Below are 22,599 nucleotides of genomic sequence, written 5' to 3' on the forward strand. Positions count from 1 at the left end.
CACCATTGCCTTATTTTTGCAACATCATCCTCAAGTTACTTAACCAAGAGGTATCCATTTGTTAATTGTGTAATAGTAAATTGACCAATTCCAATCTTCACAGGTTTATATATTTTAATGTTTGGACATGGACAAGTCACCCCTTTACCTAGCCATTTATTAACACCCCACCTCCCATGCACATTTTACTCTTCTATCACTACACTACACCTACAATCGCTCTCCTTTTCCTTAATTAATCTGTATTAGTGTCATAAGTAGGCTTACATTAACACTGCAATGAAATTACTATGAAAATTCCCTAGTCGCCACGCTCCGGCGCCTGTTTGGGTACACTGAGGGAGAATTCAGAATGTCCAATTCACCTAACAAGCACATCTTTCGGGACTGACAAGCAAACACTCACTTGCTGCTCACAATAACCACGGTTTACTTGCTCACAACTGCAAGGCTAATTGCAGTGCAGGTTAGGGATTTTGGAAGGTTACTCCTGGCCTTGCAAGTTTACCTTGTGCCTCGCCTCTTCCAGCTATCTCCCACCTTGCCCCAAATATGAACTTCCTCAATTACCTCTTGCCCCCAACTCCTGACCTACCTTACCAGGAACCATTTCGTTGAGTCCTGGCAATGCCTTACCAACTCTCGTCAACTCCTGCTCATCGGTGAGAGTGTCATTCCTGTATTGGAGCATGTTACTGAAATTTTGGCTTCATACTCCAAGAAGCAGGATAAACCACTGTTTCTGATAAAATTGGGGCTTAGAGAAAATCACCGAATCAGGAGTAGGGCTGCTGGGAATGGGAAACAGGTTAAGCTCAGTGGGGAAGGGGAAGAGATGGATTTAAGAAGATGGTTGCTATTGGAGGAATGAGATGAGAGTCATTCTTCTCTTTAGGATGATAAAGGAGTCACGGAGAACTTTACCGAAAATGGTGACACACTCGTATTTGACACAGCCCAGATCAAGTGATGGATGGTTAAGTCAGAGTATCAGGTACTCAAAAGGCTGCGTTCTTTTAGCTGAAGGAGCAATGTTAAAGGCCTTATTGTGCCTTCCGATGGTAACAAAGCATCTTAAAATTATAAAAATGTTGTAAAGCGGTGCTATTATATTTATTAAAAATTCCCTTTCTAACCATACACTTACACAAGAAATTTAATTGATTTCAATCACTAATTATTAGGTACCCATTTTCACACACCCAAAATACATCTTTTAAAAAGCAATTATTTTTAAATTTTATACAAAACTACAAAAAAATCTTATAGTAGGACCTTCTGATTTTCAGATTTAATATTCTTTTGAATTCAGGCTTGTTTTCAAAACTAGTGAAATTAGCAGCAATGATGTGCTTATTTAGGTGTAAAGTAAACCAGAGGGACTTCCCCCGTCCCACTCTTCCAGCCACAATCATCATTTTCTACCTGATTTCTTTGGTTCAAGGCTATTCCTTGAATTGCCCACATGAATCCTGCTTCTGCTCCACCCTCCAGCCATGACAGCAACCCTGCCAATTTTGGGCAAGGGACGGTTCTGAACCATTCATAAGGCTCTAGAATAAAAATGGTCAAGGTTTCATGCTGTGGTGTGCATGGAATACTCATCTCACACCTCATTCTTCCTGAACGCATTCCCAGTTGAAAGCAACACTAAATAAAGATTTGAGTTCAATGGGAAATCATAGAAGGACATGGAAAAGCACTGCACTCAGAGCAAAATTGGTCATTGTGTTCCCCGTTATCACAATCCTGGATGTGACCACTGACCACAAACTGAACTGGACCAGCCATATAATACTCTGGCAGGTCAGGGGCTCGGAATTCAGTGGCAAATAACTCAGATCCTGAGCTCCACAAAGCCTTTCCACTATCTACAAGACATTAGTGAGAAGTGTGATTGAATATTCTAAACGTGACTGGACGATAACAGCTCCAACAGCAGTCAAGAAGCTCAACATGATCAAGGGAAAAGTAGATCGCTTGATCATCGCCCCATCCACCCACCTTAAGCATTACACCCTCCAGCACAGGTGCACAGTGGCAGCAGCGTGTACCATCCACAAGATGCACTGCAGCAACTCTCCACAGATCCTTCGACTGCACCTTCCAAACCTGCAGCCTCTACCATCTAGAAGGACAAGGGGAGCTGATGCATGGGAATACCACACATGCAAGTTGCCCTCCAAGTCACCCACCATTCTCACTTGGAAATTCCCTCTTGAACAGCACTGTGGGTGTACGTACACCATATGGACTGCAGCGATTCAAGAAGGTAGCTCACCACCATCCTCTCAAGGGCAATTTGGAATGGGCAACAAACGCTGGCATTGGCAATAATCCTCACATCCCAAGAACAAAAGAAAAGAAAGAATTCCAAGAACAGGGTACATTATCTAAGGGCTAACATTGGTCCATCAGGGACTGAAAACACTTGGCACGCCTAAAACAAGAGAACAGAGCACAGATTGCCCAATATTAATTGCTCTGCCTCATTTTAACATTGCACATCAATCGCCCACTCTAAGGTGTCAAGAATTTTACAATTTTATCCCATTGTGGAATTTTCATTTTATTAGATTACACCAGAATAAATCCTAAAATCAGAAGGCTTACTCAGGTTCCAAAAATGTACATTCATTTATAATGGGCAGAATTTTAAAAATAAATTATTGAATATGGAGATGCAGGAAAGTAGCAAGCTAGAACAAATCAAATGGTATTCAGGGGAATTGAGGAGCGGGTTATTCGACTAAAGGACTTCTTCCCACGTAGGTAAATAATAAAACCAAAAAATACCAAAGATATCAGCAATAAAAATACACCAATAATGAGAAGCAATGCCAGCATTAGCTTGATATCACTTTTATCGAGCTTGTTCCCCAAGAAGTCTATCGTTAATTTAGAGCCATCTGTGAAAATAGAGAGACATGTTTACTATTTGTCTTATACACTAATCACAGAAACAGTTGGTTTAGTATAAGAGCCTTGGAAGTTTTCCTGAAAAATAATATTTTTTTCTTGTTTAAGATTCAGTTATTCAGGGGAGGAAGTGGTGTTGGGGTATTGTCACTGGACTAGTGATCCAGAGACCCAGGGTAAAGATTCGGGGACCTGGGTTTGAATCCCATCACGGCAGATTGAATTCCGTAAAAAAAAAAATCTGGAATTAAAGGTCAATTGTCGGTGTCATAAAAACCATCTGGTGAACTAATGCCCTTAAGGTCAGGCCTCCAGGTCCACTGCAATGTGGTTGGCCCTTAAATGTCCCTTCAAGGCCAATTAGGGACAATAACTGCTGGGCCAGCCAGCGATGCCCACATCCCATGAACACATTAAAAAAATATTCAAGTTATAGGTCTGACTGCTTCGTAAAACATCCAACTTGTTCAGATCCTTTTCAATTTATGTGAAACCTCTCAGACTAAATGTTCCACCCATTCAATGACAACGGACAGAAAATGTAGGCAAGCAAGTTTTGCTTCCTAAAGCCCATGTCATTAAATTAATCGATGACATGTATACAATACTCAATCATCTTCTGGATTTTACTCAATATTTGATGCAGGGATTAAATATACACATATTTTAAATCAGCACATCTCAGATCATTGATAAAAGAGCTTCATGAAATTATTTAACCCATATAATGGGATTAACTCCACAGTCATAAAATGATACAAATTTCATGAGTGAGAGATTTAAAAAAATATCTGGAAATTCAGTTCTCCTTCCCAGTTTCTCAATGAAGACACTGGATTGTGCTCCCTGCTTATTCAATGAGCTAATGGAACATGGGAGCCAGTTTTCCTTAACAGGAATTCAGAACAACAGCAGACATCTTCTTCCCCCTCCGACCACCTCCTCCTCACCCCTCGTCCTCCCCTACCCCTCCACTCCACCGACCCGCTACTCCTCCCCTACAATGGGTTCATTTTTAACCCTCCTTACACCTGTCAGGATTGTTTCTCTACATTATCTTGAGAAAGACACACATTTCTGAATCAATAAAATTCACCCCGCTCCGCACTTAGAAAATCTTAAAATGGGAAACTGTGCCCAAGATTTGAGGCTACACACTGGCAGCGAGCGAGCTCATCAACAGGGGACCCAGGATGGGCTGACAGCATGTGGCCATATGTCCGAGCCTCTGTTGTGCTGTGGAGCTGACTTGTACACTGAACGTCTGGGTTTTGCAAATGGTGTTAGGTTGCAGTGTGCTGCTCTGGGGGTTTTCTGTGCTGTAAGCATGGGCATGAGATTAAAACAGTTAAATATTAACGTTTCATCACAGTTCAAGTAGTTCAGTTGGAGGAAAGATGGACAGACAGAGCATTGTGTGCCCAGACTGAGATCTGTCTGCCCACTAAAGGCACTGGCTTAATTATTCATAACTCTGAATTGAGTAGGCAGTCAGAGGACTTTGTATTTGTTTTCCTCTACTCCTGGGACATTGACCACAACATGTGTTGGAAGCAAGAATTAAACATTTAAAAGGCCCCGAGTCGGTTGCAGGGGGAAAAATCAAAGGGAAAATTGAAAATGTTAAAGACCGGAATCTGAGAGAGTGGCCAAGGCAAGTGGGATGAGGTGGCGGTGTGCATGAGAAATTGGGCAGCCCAGTCCATCACCTGCTCATGCCATGTCAATGGCTTTTGGATTTGTTTTATTGTCACATATACCGAGGTAAAGTGAAAAGTATTGTTCTGCGTACAGTCTGATAAATCATTCCATATGTGAAAAAAACATAGGAGTGACATAAATAACAATATAAATGCATAAGCACAGGCAACAGGTGAGCTTATAGAGTGCGGTACTACTCAGTAGAGAAGATGTGTGAAGAGGTCTGATCAGGCCATAAGAAAGTCATTCAATAGTCTGGTAACAGTGAGGAAGAACCTGTTTTTGAACCTGTTAGTGCGTGTTCTCAGACTTTTGTATCTCCTGCCCAATGAAAGAAGTTGGAAGAGTGAATAACCCAGGTGGGAGGGATCTTTAAGTTGCCCACTTTTCCCAGGCAGCGGGAGATGTAGACAGAGTCAATGGATGGGAGGCGGGTTCATGTGATGGACTGGACTGTGTTCACTCTGTAGTTTCTTACGGTTTTCGGCCGAGCAGTTGCCATACCAGGCTGTGATGCAGCCACATAGGATGCTTTTTATGGTGCATCTGTAAAAATTGGTAAGAGCCAATGTGAACATGCTGAATTTCCTTAATTTCTTGAGGAACTATAGGCGTTGTTGTGTTTTCTTGGTCGTAGCGTCGACGTGGGTGGACCAGGACAGATTATTGGTGATGCCCACACCTAGGAATTTGAAGCTGTCAACCATCTCCACCTCGGCACCACTGATGCAGATAGGGGTGTGTACAATACTTCGCTTCCTGAAGCCAATGACAAGCTCTTTAGTTTTGATGACATTGAGGGAGAGATTGTTGTCATTACACCACTCCACTAGGTTCCCCACCTCCCTCCTGTAGTCTTGATTCATCGTTGTCCCGAGATCCGGCCACTACGGTCATGTCATCAGCAAACTTGTGGATAGAGTTCCAGCTTAATTTTGGCACGCAGTCGTGTGTGTGTATAGGGAGTATAGTAGGGGGCTAAGTCCGCAGCTTTGCGGGGCTCACGCATTGAGCACTATCATGGAGGAGGTGTTTTTGTTTATCTTTACTGATTGTGGTCTGTGGGTCAGAAAGTCGAGGATCCATTTGCAGAGAGAGGAGCCAAGTCCTTACATCAGCTTTGGCGACATCTTCCGGAATACGTCCAACCCAAGTTTGCAACCCTATCTCTAGGGAAAAGAACTCCAAACATTTAACAACATTGAAAGAAGACATTTCTCCTCCTCTCTGTTTTCCATGGAAGAGCAAAATGGAGGGTTTGGTGGCAGGCGGGCACAATGAATTGGGCGGGAGCCAAAAAGTCAGAAGCTCGTGGCGTAAAATCTTGTTGCAATTCTCCCAATGGTGGGTTAATGGTGGGTTACTCTTTCCACTGGCAGGTGGTGCAACCGGCATTTGCATTAATTTGCATCTCATGCATGCTCATTAAAACAGTTTCATGCTGGCATTCCATCAGGTCTTTCAACCTTGCATCAGGCCAGTGGCAATTTATGTCATCGTCAAACCTGATTGCTCATGAGTGGCGTGCACAAGGCAGTTCTCAGTCTGCCAGGGACTTCGGAGTGAATGCAACAACTTTCTGTCATATTGCTGCGTTGGTCCTGATCCGCGGTTCACCACTCTGCCGGGACAGACCGGTTCCTGCCTCTATCTCCATGCCAAGCTGGTCTTCATGGACAGAACCATGATGCTGGACCCATCCACCTTCGTCTGTTACCTAGTCCATAGGCTCACTCCCCCACACTATCCTCAGCGCCAGGGACCTGGGTTCGATTCCAGTCTTGGGTGACTGTCTATGTGGGGTCTGCACGTTCTCCCAATGTCTGCATGGGTTTCCTCCGGGTGCTCCAGTTTCCTTGCATAGTCCAGCAAAGTGCAGATTAGGTGGACTGGCCATGCTAAATTGCGCCTTAATGTCCAAAGATGGGCAGGTGGGATTACAGGGGACAGGGTGAGCGAGTGTGCTCTTTCAGAGGGGTGATGCAAACCTGTTGGGCTGAATGGCCTCCTTCTGCACTATAGGGATTCTATGAAGTTTGATGGAGCACTAGGACAGGCAAAGGCACAGAAAGGGACCATGAGAATATACAAGGTTTATGTTGACTTGTAAATTGAATATTGGTTTGTTTGATAAAGTTGTTCAGTATCAGAGGATTGGGAAGATGTAGAACTATTGTTGAATAGGAAATTTGGTTCCCTGGTACTGCAGCTGATGGACTGCCCAACCAGGAAAGAAAATAGTTGATCTCTTCTTTTTCGCTATGCAACTGGTGGCAGAGCTGTGTCCTCATGTGGTGGCGAGGGGGGTGGAGGATGCAGTGGTACCAACAAATCGTGCCACATGTTCTGGTGGGTCCTGCAAGGCTCCTCCAGAGAGGGCCAGGCAGAGGAAGCATTACTTAAGCATCCCAAAAGTGTGCCTAATGACATTTCATATGGCAGCATTGCTCTCCATGAGTTGTACACCGGTGCCATAAACCAGCTGGTCAGCATATATCCCTTGTTGTCCAATAGCCACCGTCTGGTCTATCGTGATGGCTCAAATGTTGATGGTACAGTAGATTGGCAAATAATGAAGGCATCATGTTAGGATACCCCGGCATGGATGTGTGAAGCATGCTCTGGAGCGGGAACCTTTGCAGTTGTGGTACACTCCTGAATTTAGTTATGGTGCTTGCAAAGCAACTTATGTGCAGTCACGGGTAGCATAGGAGGAGCCTGCTACCCTGGCAAGGCTCTGTGCACACTGTGTGGAAAATGAGAATACAATCTATTTCTCTCTCTTTTCATACAAAGTGTCAGTGACCTCCCTTCTAAAAACACTGGACGGTGAACCATGAAATGTTGGCGATTTTATCTGCTGGAGCCTGAAGTGAGTTTGATGTGATGTGAAGAGGTTCATGGTCAGAGTCACCTTTATATCCACTGACAAAGTCCTCATTGCTCTGAGGTTGCAGATTTGCCTGTAATACGTGACAGATTTCAGTGAGACCTCTTTAGGGAATCAGAGATGTCACACACAATCTTCCTCATTGAGTTTGAGGTAAAATAATTGCTCTCTTTAATATTCTCTCCTCCTTCTCCATCAATCTGGGCACTTTGTTCTCCTCTGTGTTGCTTCCACTCAGTCTTCCCATCATGCAGTACAGTAAAAGTAGGTAGCACGGTAGCACAGTGACTGCAAGGGTTTCCTCCTGGTGCTCCGGTTTACTCCCAGTCCAAATATGTGTGGGTTAGGCTGGATTGGCCACGCAATATTGCCCCTAGTTTAGCGGGGTTACAGTAATAGGGCTGGGAAACAGAGCCTAGGTAGGGTTGTCTTTCGAAGGGTCGGTGCAGGCTCGATGGGCCGAATGGCCTCCTTCTGCACTCTAGGGAATCTATGACGCTTATGACTGACAGGGAGTGATCTCAGGTGAATCCTCAAAATGGGAACAAGTGGCTTCCTCATGTCTCACATCACGCTCTGTAGATTTCACCGAAATAATAGTACCAACGTCCAAACAGGTCTCTCAGCTCAGCAACAGCCAATAAAAAATCCGCCATTCCCAGATGACCATAGGCTGCTTTCCCCTTTGAGGAGGAGAACCTGACTCATGGTGATTTAACCTGAGGGTCACCACACCTCAGGCGAGGGGCAAGATTGGGTCTTCATGAATAACCTCAGCCGGTATGGGAATTGACCCATGCTGCTGGCCTTGCTCTGTATCACCAACCTGCTGTCCAGCCAACTGAGCTAGAAATCAATCAGTAAATTACAAACCTTGGGGATGGACAACAAAGGCCAGCTCACATCCCTTCCCATTGCTGCAACGTTAAGTGAGGATGTTAACTGATGTGTTGACATCGAAAACGATACTGATAGGAATCATATCAGTATTATGTGCTGACGGACATCGCAATCTACTCGGCAAACATCCACCAGACATACTCCGTGCCCATGCTAACAACCTACCCAATATGCGCGGCTAGCACTATAGCAACCGAATCTTGGGCCATCTGCTTATCATACCATTCTTCATACTCGGAGGCATTACAACATCACATGCAAGTGGCAATTTTCCATCCCTGAGCATAGACTGTGGATATCAAACTAATCCACTGTAACAGGCATCAATACATTTGAGTTTGTCTTCAACTGCTGTTCATATGAAATATTTTCAGCAAAGGTCAATGATCGTGAACAAGAGCTCTGGTTATTCTTCCCCATCTGCTCGAATCAGGGGTATTATTGTTAACTCCAGTGCTCCAATCCGACCCTAACTGACAGTCAATTTAGCCTGCTTTGGAACAATGGCAAATTAAAATCTCAACTGAAGGACTTAATATTTTATGTTACACATCATTACTTCTGGTTTAGCAGGACTTGTTAGATGGATTTTCTGTCTGATATAGATCCATCAGTCTGTTGTTTCTGTGGTTTTATAGGTAAATCCCAAGGTCTCGCACAAGGTTCTTGAGCCACTCACTAGGACAATAATTTGAGGGGATTTTGCATGGTTTTCTTTACTGTTTCTAACCTTCAGAATGCCTTCACTAATCTGAGCCTGCAAACTTGGCTAAAGTGGCCTACCACCCGTGACAAGAGGGTTGGCCTCCTGCATCCATTGGAATCAAATACCCTCACTGGGTGTCAGCCTGGTAAGTCTGAGCTGGCAGTCAGCTCTCCACTCACTGGTTCTATCTACAGGGGGAATCCCAAATACAAATCTTCGGATTCAGAAGGAGGAATACCAGCACCGGGTAGCCATGGCTCACTCAGCACAGTTGTGAATACCCCATCCTGGATATCGACCCAGTATTTAATGACAACATTTTTTCTCCTCTCATCGGTTCCACGAGTGTCTTGAGTTCTTCATGTTCTGACTTGGCAACAAAAATGCCTCCATCCAGATAAACATTTAAAGACGTTTCTCACAATACCACTACATATACTTACCGTTTGTTGTAGCTTGTGCAAATGGATTTTCCACAGTGGTCCTTGCGTGATCTGTAAGAAAAAAAAAAAAATCAATTAATAAATAACAACAGACTTCCAGGTGCGGCGACGACCAGCTAAATCGCACGTTTCGGCAGCTCCCGGTGGAACGAACTTTTGGGCTCTTAATAGGAGCCCCAACGGCAATTTAAACGGCCCAAAACACTGTGCGGTAAACTAGAAGGGAATCCCCCCGGACACGCATGGATAAGGGAGAGGATAGCGGCCGGATTGCGGAGGATCCTCTGGAGCAGCGGCAAGGAAGGCAAGCTCAAAGGAAGGTGGCGTCGGAAGGTGGCCTTTTGTTATGGGGCCCAGACCAACAAGAGTTCCTGCGGCGCTGTGTGGAAGAGCTGAAAAAGGAGTTGAAGAAGGAGCTGTTGGCCCCGATATTACAGGCGATTGAAGGGCTAAAGGAGGAGCAAAAGACCCAAGAGCAGGAGCTTCGGGTCGTGAAGGCAAAGGCTGCTGAAAATGAAGACGAAATACAGGGCCTGGTGGTGAAGGCAGAGATGCACGAGGCACAGCACAAAAGGTGTGTGGAAAGGCTGGAAGTACTTGAGAATAATTCGAGGAGGAAGAATTTAAGGGTTCTGGGTCTTCCCGAAGGCGCAGAAGGGGCGGACGTCGGGACATATGTGAGCACGATGCTTCACTCGCTAATGGGATCGGAGGCCCCGACGGGCCCTTTGGAGGTGGAGGGAGCTTATCGAGTTTTGGCGTGAAGACCGAGGGCTGGAGAAATACCTCGAGCTATAGTGGTGAGGTTTCTCCGCTATAATGACAGAGAGACGGTCCTCAGATGGGCGAAGAAAACTCGGAGCTGTAGGTGGGAGAATGCGGTGATCCGCGTATACCAGGATTGGAGTGCGGAGGTGGCGAGAAGGAGGGCAAGTTTTAATCGGGCTAAGGCGGTGCTTCATGAAAAGAAGATCCAGTTTGGAATGTTACAACCAGCGAGATTGTGGGTCACACACCAAGGGAAGCACCACTACTTTGAGACAGCAGAAGAGGCGTGGACTTTCACTGTGGACGAGAAGCTGGAATAGTCTGGCGAGAGAAAGAACTTTTGGGACAAAGTGGTGGGGTGATTATGTGGGGCGAGGAAAAAGTGGGGGGGGATGATTTTTCAATTTATTAATCTTGCGATCCTGTAACTCTTCTCTCTTCCCCATGTTGGGGGGGGGGGGGGGGGGGGGGAGTATGAGGAACTGTGGGTGCCGGTCATTAGGGGATTAGGGGTGGGGCCGAGTAGGAAACGCGGGCTTTGTTCCCGCGCTATGGTAATTATGGCGGGAACAGGGACGCAGGAAGGAGGGGGCCTCACACAGTGGGGGCCGAGGACAAGGGGGGAAGCCGAGGTCAGCCAGAGTTCGCTGACTTCTGGGAGCAACATGGGGGGTGCAACTATGCTAGAAAGGGATCTAGCGGGGGGGGGGGTTAACTGGGTTGCTGCTGCTAAGGAGAAGGGGGAGCTGTTATGGGATGGGGTGGTCGAGGCGGGAGGGCACCGTCGGGGGGATACACGGGTACGTGGGAACCGGGTGAGGAGCTGGGTTAAGAAAGGGGATGGCTAGTCGACAGGGGGGGGGGGTAAAGAGCCCCCCAACCCGGCTGATCACGTGGAACGTGAGAGGGCTGAACGGGCTGATTAAAAGGGCACGGGTACTCGCACACCTAAAGAAATTAAAGGCAGATGTGGTTATGTTGCAGGAGACGCATCTGAAACTGATAGACCAGGTCAGACTACGTAAAGGATGGGTGGGGCAGGTGTTTCATTCGGGTTTGGATGCGAAGAACAGGGGGGTGGCTATCTTGGTGGGGAAACGGGTACTGTTTGAGGCAAAGACCATAGTGGCGGATAGTGGGGGTAGATATGTGATGGTGAGTGGCAGATTGCAAGGGGAGGCGGTGGTTCTGGTGAACGTGTGTGCCCCGAACTGGGATGATGCAAATTTTATGAGGCGTATGTTGGGACGTATCCCGGACCTGGAGGCGGGAAAGTTGGTAATGGGGGGAGACTTCAATACGGTGCTTGATCCAGGGCTGGACCGATCCAGGACCGGGAGGAGGCCGGCAGCGGCCAGGGTGCTCAAGGTCTTCATGGAGCAGATGGGAGGGGTAGACCCCTGGAGATTTAGTAGGCCTAGGAGTAAGGAGTTCTCATTTTTCTCCCATGTCCACAAAGTATACTCACGGATAGACTTTTTTGTCTTGGGAAGGGCACTGATTCCGAAGGTGACAGGGACGGAATATACGGCCATAGCTATTTCGGACCACGCTCCACATTGGGTAGATCTGGAGGTAGGAGAGGAAAAAGAACAGCACCCACTCTGGAGAATGGATATGGGCTTATTGGCGGATGAGGGGGTATGTTTAAGGGTGAGGGGGTGCATCGAAAGGTACTTGGAGCTTAATGACAATGGAGAGGTTCAGGTGGGAGTGGTCTGGGAGGCGTTGAAGGTGGTGGTTAGAGGGGAACTGATATCCATAAGGGCACATAAAGAGAAGCAAGAGGGTAAAGAAAGGGAGCGATTGCTGAAAGAACTTTTGAGGGTGGACAGGCAATATGCGGAGGCACCGGAGGAGGGACTGTACAGGGAAAGACAAAGGCTACATGTGGAATTTGACCTGCTGACCACAGGTAAGGCAGAGGCACAGTGGAGGAGGGCACAGGGTGTACAGTATGAGTATGGAGTGAAGGCGAGTCGGCTACTGGCCCACCAATTGAGGAAGAGGGGAGCAGCGAGGGAGATAGGTGGGGTGAGAGATGAGGAGGGAGAGATGGAACGGGGAGCGGAGAGAGTGAACGGGCTGTTCAAGGCATTTTATGAGAGGTTATATAAGGCTCAGCCCCCGGAAGGGAAGGAGGGAATGAGGTGTTTCTTGGATCAGCTGGAATTCCCTAAGGCGGAGGAGCAGGAGAGGGCGGGACTGGGAGCACAGATTGAGATGGAGGAGGTGGTAAAAGGGATTGGGAGCATGCAGGCGGGGAAGGCCCCGGGACCGGACGGATTCCCGGTGGAATTTTATAGGAAGTATATGGACTTACTGGCCCCGCTTTTGACGAGAACCTTTAATGAGGCTAGGGAAAGGGGGCAGCTGCCCCCGACTATGTCGGAGGCAACGATATCGCTGCTTTTGAAGAAGGAAAAAGACCTCCTGCAGTGTGGGTCCTACAGGCCCATTTCCCTTTTAAATGTAGATGCTAAGCTCCTGGCCAAGGTGATGGCGATGAGGATAGAGGACTGTGTCCCGGGGGTGGTCCACGAGGATCAAAATGGTAGTCCTCACGAGATTCCTCTTTGTGTTTCAGTGCCTTCCGGTGATGGTCACGAAGGCTTTTTTCAAGAGAATTGAGAAAAGTGTCATGAGTTTTGCGTGGGCCGGGAAGACCCCGAGAGTGAGGAGGGGGTTCTTGCAGCGTAGCAGGGATGGGGGGGGGGGGGCTGGCGCTACCGAGCCGAAGTGAATATTACTGGGCCGCCAATATCTCAATGGTGTGTAAGTGGATGGGAGAAGGGGAGGGAGCGGCGTGGAAGAGATTGGAGATGGCGTCCTGCAAGGGAACCATCCTACAAGCAATGGTGACGGCGCCGTTCTCCCCGAAAAAATACACCACAAGTCCAGTGGTGGTGGCAACACTAAAAATTTGGGGGCAGTGTAGAAGACATAGGGGAAGGACGGGAGCCTCGGTGCGGTCCCCGATAGGAAATAACCATAGATTTGTCCCGGGGAGAATGGATGGGGGATTTGGAGCATGGCAAAGAGCTGGGGTTGTGCAACTGAGAGATCTATTCGTAGACGGGACGTTTGCGAGTCTGGGAGCGCTGACGGAAAAATATGGGTTGCCCCAAGGGAATGCATTTCGGTACATGCAACTGAGGGCTTTTGCGAGGCAACAGGTGAGGGAATTCCCGCAGCTCCCGACGCAGGAGGTTCAGGATAGAGTGATCTCAGGGACATGGGTGGGGGATGGTAGGGTGTTGGATATATACAGGGAAATGAGGGACGAGGGGGAGATCATGGTGGATGAGCTGAAGGGGAAATGGGAAGAAGAGCTGGGGGAAGAGATTGAGGAGGGGCTGTGGGCTGATGCCCTACGTAGGTTAAACTCGTCATCCTCGTGCGCCAGGCTAAGCCTGATACAATTCAAGGTTTTACACAGGGCGCATATGACCGGAGCACGGCTCAGTAAATTTTTTGGGGTAGAGGATAGGTGTGGGAGATGCTCGAGAAGCCCAGCAAACCACACCCACATGTTTTGGTCATGTCCGGCACTACAGGGGTTCTGGGTGGGGGTGGCAAAGGTGCTTTCGAAGGTGGTGGGGGTCCGGGTCGAGCCAGACTGGGGGTTGGCTATATTCGGGGTTGCAGAAGAGCCGGGAGTGCAGGAGGCGAAAGAGGCTGATGTCTTGGTCTTTGCGTCCCTAGTAGCCCGGCGAAGGATATTGCTTATGTGGAAGGAAGCCAAACCCCCGGGCGTGGAGACCTGGATAAATGACATGGCAGGGTTTATAAAACTAGAACGGATAAAGTTCGCACTAAGGGGTTCGGCTCAAGGGTTCACCAGGCGGTGGCAACCGTTCATTGACTACCTCGCAGAACGATAAAGGAAATGGGAAGGTAACAGCAGCAACCCGGGGGGGGGGGGGGGGGCCCGGGCGGGTCCTCAGGGGTGTTTTTGTATAGATATCTGTATTAGGCTATGTATATTGGATTGTTTGATTTTATTTTTGGAGAGTTATTATTTTTGATATGGCAGTTGCCATTTAGTTTATATATTATTTATTTATTTGTTAAAAACGGCCACTGTTATTTATACTGTTTTACTGTTGTAAAAAGGAAAACCTTTGTATTGTTTTGTTTGGCCAAAAAATTTGAATAAAATATATATATTTTTTAAAAATAACAACATTGTCATATCACTGTCGAGGCAGTTCTGAATGTGCACTGGAAACCACGTCAGTGTATTATCTTAATAAACATTGCATGAAACTGTTACAAGACTGCTGGCAAAAGGAGGGAGAAAAAGGTTACAGGGAATGAAGATTTGACAATGAGTGAAAATTAATGCCTTCCCCTGTGGTGAGTTTATTTGTTGGGGGGGTGGGGGGCGATATTTAATCAGGCAGGAGGGACCCCACCATCTTCCTACCTCCACCCGATTAAGTCCTAAGTGGGAAGGCCTGTGGATAGCCTTTCCACCCACTGCGAATTCAGGCCCGTGGGATATGAATGCCCATTTAAGGGTGTCATCTCACTACCACTGGTAGTGACCCAGTGGCGGGCAGGGGATCTCGCCATGCAGTGAGCATTACAAGCAAACCTGTGCAGAGTTACCCTCAGGCTCCTAACTGGCCCTCAAGTGCCTAATTGAGGAACCATGCATTGAAAAGGGGCAGACTGAAAGTCATCCCCTGCTTTTGATGTCAATGCCCCACACCTCACCCTTGCAGCCCCTACCTCATGACCCCCATCCCACATCACTTACCTGTGGCCTGGAATTCAGCGATAATCCTATGCCTTGCCTTGACTGGGCGCCATATCAGCAGGAGCCACTGCCTTCCCCAGTAGCCCTACCATTCGATAGAACTGCTGATTGACTGGCAGCTCTCACAGAGTGCTTGATCCCGGGCAAGGTCCAATGTTGTCTAAGTGGTACTTAATTCACTGGACCTTCCTTAAAAGAGGTAATATGCAACTCCTCCTGGTTCTTCTGCTGGCAGGTGAGACTCTCATCCGCTCCATTATAAACTGCACAATGTGTACAGAGTTCCTTTCTTACCCAGCAGGTGAAAGACTAAGAAGAGAGCGAGTGATGGGAATGGAATCAGAACAGATGTGTGCAGGGGAATGTCTAGCATCTACACAATAGAAATCATAACATAATTTGTTTGAGATGGACACACGTAACATAAAGACCAAAGTAATGGATCGGAAAAAGATTGATTTTAAGACATCAGAATGGAACTAGGGAAAATTAACTGGAAAAAAGTGGGAAACATTTAAAAAGGATGATTAGCAGAGTCCAGGAGAAAAAAATATCCTACAAAACAGCAGGAACAAAAGTAGCCAGCAATAGAAACAGAGGAAACCGGAGCAGGAGGAGGCCATTCAGCCCTTCAAGCCTGCTCCACCATTCAGTATGATCATGGCTAATCATCCAACTCAGTAACCTGTTTCCACTTTCCCCCCCCCGATATCCTGTGAACCCTTCGCCGCGAGAGCGATATCCAACTCCTTCTTGAAAACATACGCTGAGAGGATTTCTTCTCGAGGGGAAATCTAGAAATTTAAAAATTTAACAATAAGGGGCTGGAGTCTCCGTTCCTGAGACTAAGTGTTGATGCCAGCGCAGAATTCATGAACTTCCACGGCCGAAACAAGTGCCGCACCTGTACCGAGGGGCTGGCACCGCGCATGTGGAACACAATCGATTCCAATGAGAAACGGTGCCGGATCCGCCAGATTTGTGATAGATGCCCAGGAGGCTGACAAGCTGCAGCCACATATACACACTTCACTCCCCGCACACACCATCCCAGCCAACAAGATGGCACTGGAGCACGCCCATACGGCTGAGGGTCAGTTGGGGCCAGAGGGCACAAAGGGAGGGTGGCCTGGGGAGACACCCATACGACCCGTGGCCCGAGGTTCACAGTGGCCTGTCAGCGGCGTGCGAAGCGCATGGCTGCCTTGCAGGCTGCAGCAATGGTGTTCTGCGCCCGTCCACACCGATCCCACAGACCACTCCTGGCCATCCCCGCTACTCCCCCCGCTGTGGACGAAGTCCCCCGGCTAGCGGCACAACTATCAGCAAACTATGACGACGTTGGACACTTTCCATATCCCCTCCCTCTCTCTCTCCCTCAGCAGCTATTTCACAACTTTTAAAAGCACAAGTGAACCTCACCATTGGGAATTCCACCCATTGGAGACAGAGAATCGCAGAGGTCCCAGAGAATACTGGGCCTGTTAATGGCGTTTACTGTACGTGCGTTCTGGAACACGTTAACGCTGCTCTCAAGGCGATGGAGAGTTGCAATTTGGTGTGAAATCAGCACCCGCTGCAATTTCGGCGGTGGAACCAATCCTCCGTCCAATTGTGATTTCCCACTCCGGCATCGGAGAATCCCGCCCACAATGTTTTGGCCTCAGATGTTTCCTGTGGTAGCGAATCCCACAGGCTCACCACTCTGCGTGAAGATATTTCTGCTCATCACAACCCTCCCTGCATCCTCTCTGGCTGTGATCCCTGGTTCTGGACTCCCCTTGCCATCGGGAATATCCTTCCCACATCTACCCTGTCTAGTCCTGTTAGAATTTTATAGGTTTCTATGAGATCATAATCTTTATTATTGTCACAATCTTATTCTTCTAAACTCCAGCAAATATAGTCCTAATCAACTCAATCTCTCTTCGTACATCAGTCCCCCATCCCAAGAATCAGTCTGGTAAACCTTCTCTACACTTCCTCTACAGCAAGAACTTTCTTCCTCAGATAAGGAGACCAAAACTGCACACAATATTCCAGGTGTGGTCTCACCAAAGCCCTGTATAACTGCAGCAAGACAGCCCTGCTCTTCCTCTCACTATGAAGACCCACATACCATTTGCCTTCTTTACTGCCTGCTGGATCTGCATGCTTGCTTTCAGCGACTGGTGTACAAGGACCCGCAGGCCTCATTGCACATTCCCCTCTCAATCTATAGCCATTTAGATAATAATGTGTAAAGGTAGAATGAAACCCTTAGGTAGCATGGCCAACGGAACATGGGGATCGGGCACCTGATCGCAGTGATGTGGTCCATTCTAGTTGGAAGGTCAGAACTCCCTTCTCCACCATCCTGAATGGGCTTATAACTGGAGATTGCCATCTCCAGAATAGAATACCAGGCAGCCCTGAGGGCAGGAATATCGGCCCGGACGAGGATGCAACCATAGGTGCAGTGGCCAACATTATTCTTGTGGCAACCAGAGGAGCATTCTTGATCCTCTTGGCCCCACAGAAAATATTTTTCACTTACCTTTTTGAGGCCTCAGCCTCTTCACGGAGAGATACAGCTGGTACATCCTTCAGTTGTCTATTGAATCTGCATCAAATAGATTTTCATACAGTAATGGGGTTTCTGCCTAAGTGAGACCAATATCTGGGCAACCCATTGGAAGGCATTAGTAAATGTGGCGGTGTGGTGGAAATGGCTGATAAAGTGAGGTTCAGAAAATGAAATTATACTACCTTCCTGTTTCTGTCAAACAGAAAGGGTTAACAATGGTCCAGTGGAAAGGATAGTATGAAGTTAGAAAAAGTGACATTTTTTAAAGTTGTCCAGTACTCTAGCCAACTGTTCAGCGCATACATCTATCATCTACCTGAGACCTGATTCTTCAGCATGAAAACAGAGTCAAACTGTAATCTAGCAGTACAAGTAGAATGGTTAAGTTGGGAGTTGCCCTGCTGTATTAAAGCAGTAAGCAAATGAAGGGATCCCTTATTATGACACACTATTGTATTGTATCTAATTACAGGTAAATCTGTATGAAGCATATGTTCAAGTCATTACTTGCATATCAAAGTTAATGGATTTAAAAGCAGTTTTTTGTCTTTCCACACGGTTGGCACAAAGTGGGCGTTAACTTCTGCATTCCATTTTTAAAAAGGAACCGTCTCATTCGACAGCACGGTGGCACAGTGGTTAGCACTGCTGCCTCACAGCACGAAAGACCCAGGTTCAATTCCGGCCTCGCGTGACTGTCTGTGTAGAGTTTGCATGTTCCCTTAGTGTCTGCGTGGGTTTCCTCCGGGTGCTCTAGTTTCCTCCCACAGCCCAAAGATGGTGGATTGGCCATGCTAAATTGTCCCTTAGTGTCCACAGCTGTGTAGGTTAGATGAGATGCAGGGATAGGGCTGGAGAGCGGGCCTAGGTAGAGTGCTCTTTCAGAGGGTCGGTGCAGGCCTCCTTCTGTGCTGGAGGGTTTCTATAATCCTATTACGGCAAACTGTTTCTGTTAAGGTGGTGTAGCAACCAAGTGCAACCAGAGTGCCCAGAGACACCACAAAACAAATATCACGCCTTCAATGTGTGACATGGCAATTGTCGATTTTAGAACATTGTGCAAGGAAACCACCAAACAACTGAGATTTTCCACACCTTAACACATACTCCACAAATTGTGTTATTGGTAATTTTGTACTTGAATTTCTCCCTGCTGTGGATAAAGTTCCAGATAACACAATGCAGAGGCCAAAAGACAAACCATGGTGTCAGCATCTTTACCGCTGGTGTTCCAACAAAGTAGAACTAACAATTGCTAAGTTTTCCTTTCAGTTACCTGTTTTAGATAAGGATTAGCTATGAAAGATCACTTGATTTTATTTAATACACGCTGGTGTGGCAGTTTAACAGCCATTGATCTGACCAGGCTTTGATATGCACTGTTATTGCTAATTATCGTTTCAGTTGAGAGTTTATTATTAAATTATTGTACCTGTGTTATTCAGAATGGTATAAACAGTTTCCATGCCAGCATGAATATGATCAGTTACATGGCAATGTAACAGCCAAGTGCCAGGGTTCGATGCAACCATTTCTACAGTCTGGAATGTTCCAGGGAAGAGATCGTACACATCTGCTCGGTAATCCTTTTCCATCTAAAAACACAAAACACGAAATGTTCAATATTACCCTGCAGAAAATGCACTTGAGGAACTTTTTGTGCTCCAGAGTGGTGACGTTTGCACAACCTTGTTAACTAGGCTGTAAAAGTTGTCCCCTGCAGCATCTTAATAAGGTGCATGTTTAGAAAACATAACACGCAGTATTACATCCTGATCAGCATTGATCTCTTGACAGACTTTAAGTTCTACTGTAGCTGGTCAAGACTGGAGAACTCCTCATCATTATCGTGGTGGCCACTGCTGGGACTACACGGAGCTCCACAGAACAAGGTGCAGGGAGGCCAGGATACAGGTAAATAATTGGGACCTCACAGTGAGGAGAATCAGGGAGGCTCCTGGGGTGTGGGGGGGCAAGAATAGGGAGAATGAGAGGGGCAGGGTTGCAAAGGCCAAGGTGGGGAGAGGGAGCAGATCTCAGGGAAGTGGTAGACCATAGGTAGTGACCCTGTGAGTGAAAGGGGGCCTGTGAGGGAGATTCCCCCAACTTCCCACCCAAGGCCTGAGCAGGTTAACCTCCCAGATGCCCCCCCCCCTCCGCCCCCAATCCCTGACCTCCTTCCAATCCCCATCCCTGACCTCTTTCCGCCAGCCTAAGGATTACAGAGGGATTAGGAGGAACGCGCAAGTGTCAATGAATTGACGACATAACGTCCTCAATTGAGGGGAGGGACCTATCCCCCCCACCCCCTGTGAAGCTGCTGCCAGGTTGAGGGTGAACGGGTAGATGGCAGGGAAGTCAACCGCACAATTTTAAGGGCCCCTCCTGCTCCACCCCCATCTGAGGATGGTTCAATTCTGCACTGAGATTCTGAAAATGGGTTCAGGCTGGACAGCTGTGTGTCATCCGGCAAAGAAAGGCACAATGAGTCGCCTGGCCTACTGCAGTATTGTAAATTTTCTATGCCCTGAATCTTGTGCTCGTTGGGAGTGTGTAATCCACGGGGCCGGAAGCATGTGTAATATGCACTTCCAGGGCTGATTGTGATTCCACGCTGAACAATTAACTGGCAGCCAGCATGAAGTGTGCACTGAGAAAGGCTCAGCACTGCCAGGGGTGAGGCACCATGGGAAGTGAGGATGTGGGCAGGCCCTCCCTGAAGGCTGACAACTGCTGTGCAGCTGCCTCAGGGAACTACAGTACTGTGAACACAAAATGAGCTCAATTAAATGCTGTGAATACTATCAATACAGTAAAATCAAACACCTGGGGCTGGATTCTCTGAACCCCCTCGTGGTCGGAGAATCGCCGGGGGCTGGCGTGAATCCCGCCCCCGCCGGTTGCCGAATTCTCCGGCACCGAATATTCGGCGGGGGCGGGAATCGCGCCGCACCGGTCGGCGAGCCCCCGCCCGCCGATTCTCCGGCCCACGATGGGCCGAAGTCACGCTGCTGAAATGCCTGTCCCGCCGTCAAGGATCAAACCAGCTCTCTTCCCGGTGGGACTAGGCGGCGCGGGCGGGCTCCGGGGCCCTGGGGGGGTGCGGGGCGATCTGGCACCGGGGGGTGCTCCCACGGTGGCCTGGCCCATGATCGGGGCCCACCGATCCGCGGGCGGGCCTGTGCCGTGGGGGCACTCATTTCCCTCCGCCTCGGCCACAGTCTTCACCATGGCCGGCGCGGAAGAGACACCCCCTCCTGTGCATGCGCGGAGATGACGTCAGCAGCCGCTGACACTCCCGTGCATGCCCGGCGAAGTCCTTTCGGCCCCAGCTGGCATGGCGCCAAAGGCCTTTCCCGCCGGCTGGCGGCGCACCAACCACTCCGGCACGGGGCTAGCCCCTCAAAGTGACGGCTTGGCCCCTAAAGATGCGGAGAAATCCGTACCTTTGGGGCGGCCAACGCCAGAGTGGTTCACGCCACTCCATCCCACCTGGACTGCCCGACCCACCGGGTAGGGGAGAATCCTGCCCCTGGAGCGGGATTCTCTGTGAATCGGCGTGATGGCCCGAACCTGGCGCCAAAAACGGCGCAAATCACTCCGGTGTTATGCCCCCCGAATTCTCCAGCTGGGAATGGGCTAGTAGCAGCGTGACGCCATTCGCGGCGGGGTCACCCGTCACGGACGTGCGCGGCGTCACTGCACAAAAGACTTCCTCCTCCCACCCCCACCCCCCGGAGACCCGGCAAAATGGCCGCTCGCCGCGCCAAGTGAGACCTCCCACTGCGGCGTCACTGAACAAAAGGCGCCCCCCCCCCCCCTCCCCCCGGAGACCCTGCAAAATGTCCGCCCACCGCCAAGTGAGACACCCCACTGCCTGGCCCCCTTTCCCCATCCCCCTTTCCCCCATATCCCCCCTCCCCCCAGGATATGGGGGAAGGGGGATATGGACAAGGGGGATATGGGGGAAATGGACAAGGGGGAGGACACCGACGCCCAGGACACCGACGCCCAGGGCACTCACACACACAACACCCACACACGGGACGGATGGACAGGAATCACCACTCCAGGGGACACCGGACTTCGGGTCGGATGAAGAGCACAGCCTTTTGCCACTGCTATCTCCTACACCCTCCACCATCACAGAGACACTCACCTCGGTTGGGCATTTTAACGATGAGGCATCTGGGACACTAACAGGTGCGCACAACACAGCCGTCCCGGTACAGCAGGTGGATGCAGGAGCAGCCGAGGGGCCAGGCGGTCGGAGGGCAGCCCGGCGCAGGCAACCATCTGCCGCCCAGACGGGTCCTGTGTTCCTGGAGTTAACACACCCACCCATAGATCCGATGCAGTCACGGACCAAGGGACAACCGAAGGGGGGGGGGAAGAGGAGGGGTGGCCAGCTTGCGGCAGCTGCAGATGAAGGTGGAGGAAGGTGGAGGCTATTGCTCAGGGCATCGGGGCCATTGCCCAGGTGCTGGCTGGCATCGCCCAGACACAGACAGGGATGGCCAAGTCTGAGCTCCATGGCTGCAAACTTGCAGACCCTTGTTGATACCAGGGTGGGCCTCCAGGACTGGCAGCGCCAGGTGCCGGGGAGGCGTCGGGTGCTCGGTCCGTTCGCATCCCCGACCCATGTAGAGGCCCGGGGGCCATTGGCACTCTGAGGGAGGAGGTGGTGCTGGGGCCCGTTCCGGGTCCCCCTGTAGGGGAGGTCCCGGAATACCGCGACACCTTGGGCTCCCCCCGCCCTTCCTTCCCAGGTGCATCTGGTGGGCAACGGGCAGGGCAGGCTGGCAACTCGCAGCCGGATGTGCAATGGAGGGGTGGCAAGCATGCGGGTGAGGAGAGGGTGGGTGGTGCTGGGTGGGTAGGGTGAGGGTGGTAGGCTGGTGCCGTAGTGTGCAGTCTGTGCCCATACTCAGCGATTCCCAC

At 49.1% G+C, this 22,599-nt stretch overlaps 1 protein-coding gene across 3 annotated transcripts in view; it reads right to left on the reverse strand.

The window, feature by feature from the left end:
- Positions 1 to 1,089: 1,089 nt before the first annotated feature.
- The window catches only part of LOC140391683 (ferroxidase HEPHL1-like), a 190,649-nt gene continuing 169,139 nt past the window's right edge, over positions 1,090 to 22,599 (reverse strand). For all 3 annotated transcript variants that reach the window (XM_072476424.1, XM_072476423.1, XM_072476422.1), the window contains 3 exons: positions 19,091 to 19,253; positions 9,560 to 9,610; positions 1,090 to 2,909 (listed from right to left, as the gene is read on the reverse strand). In XM_072476424.1, coding sequence (XP_072332525.1) covers positions 2,710 to 2,909; positions 9,560 to 9,610; positions 19,091 to 19,253 — 414 coding nt within the window. In that variant the 3' untranslated portion in view covers positions 1,090 to 2,709. The remainder of the gene's footprint in view (positions 2,910 to 9,559; positions 9,611 to 19,090; positions 19,254 to 22,599) is intronic.

This window comes from Scyliorhinus torazame, chromosome 15 (assembly GCF_047496885.1).
Source record: "Scyliorhinus torazame isolate Kashiwa2021f chromosome 15, sScyTor2.1, whole genome shotgun sequence".
Taxonomy (NCBI): Eukaryota; Metazoa; Chordata; class Chondrichthyes; order Carcharhiniformes; family Scyliorhinidae; genus Scyliorhinus; species Scyliorhinus torazame.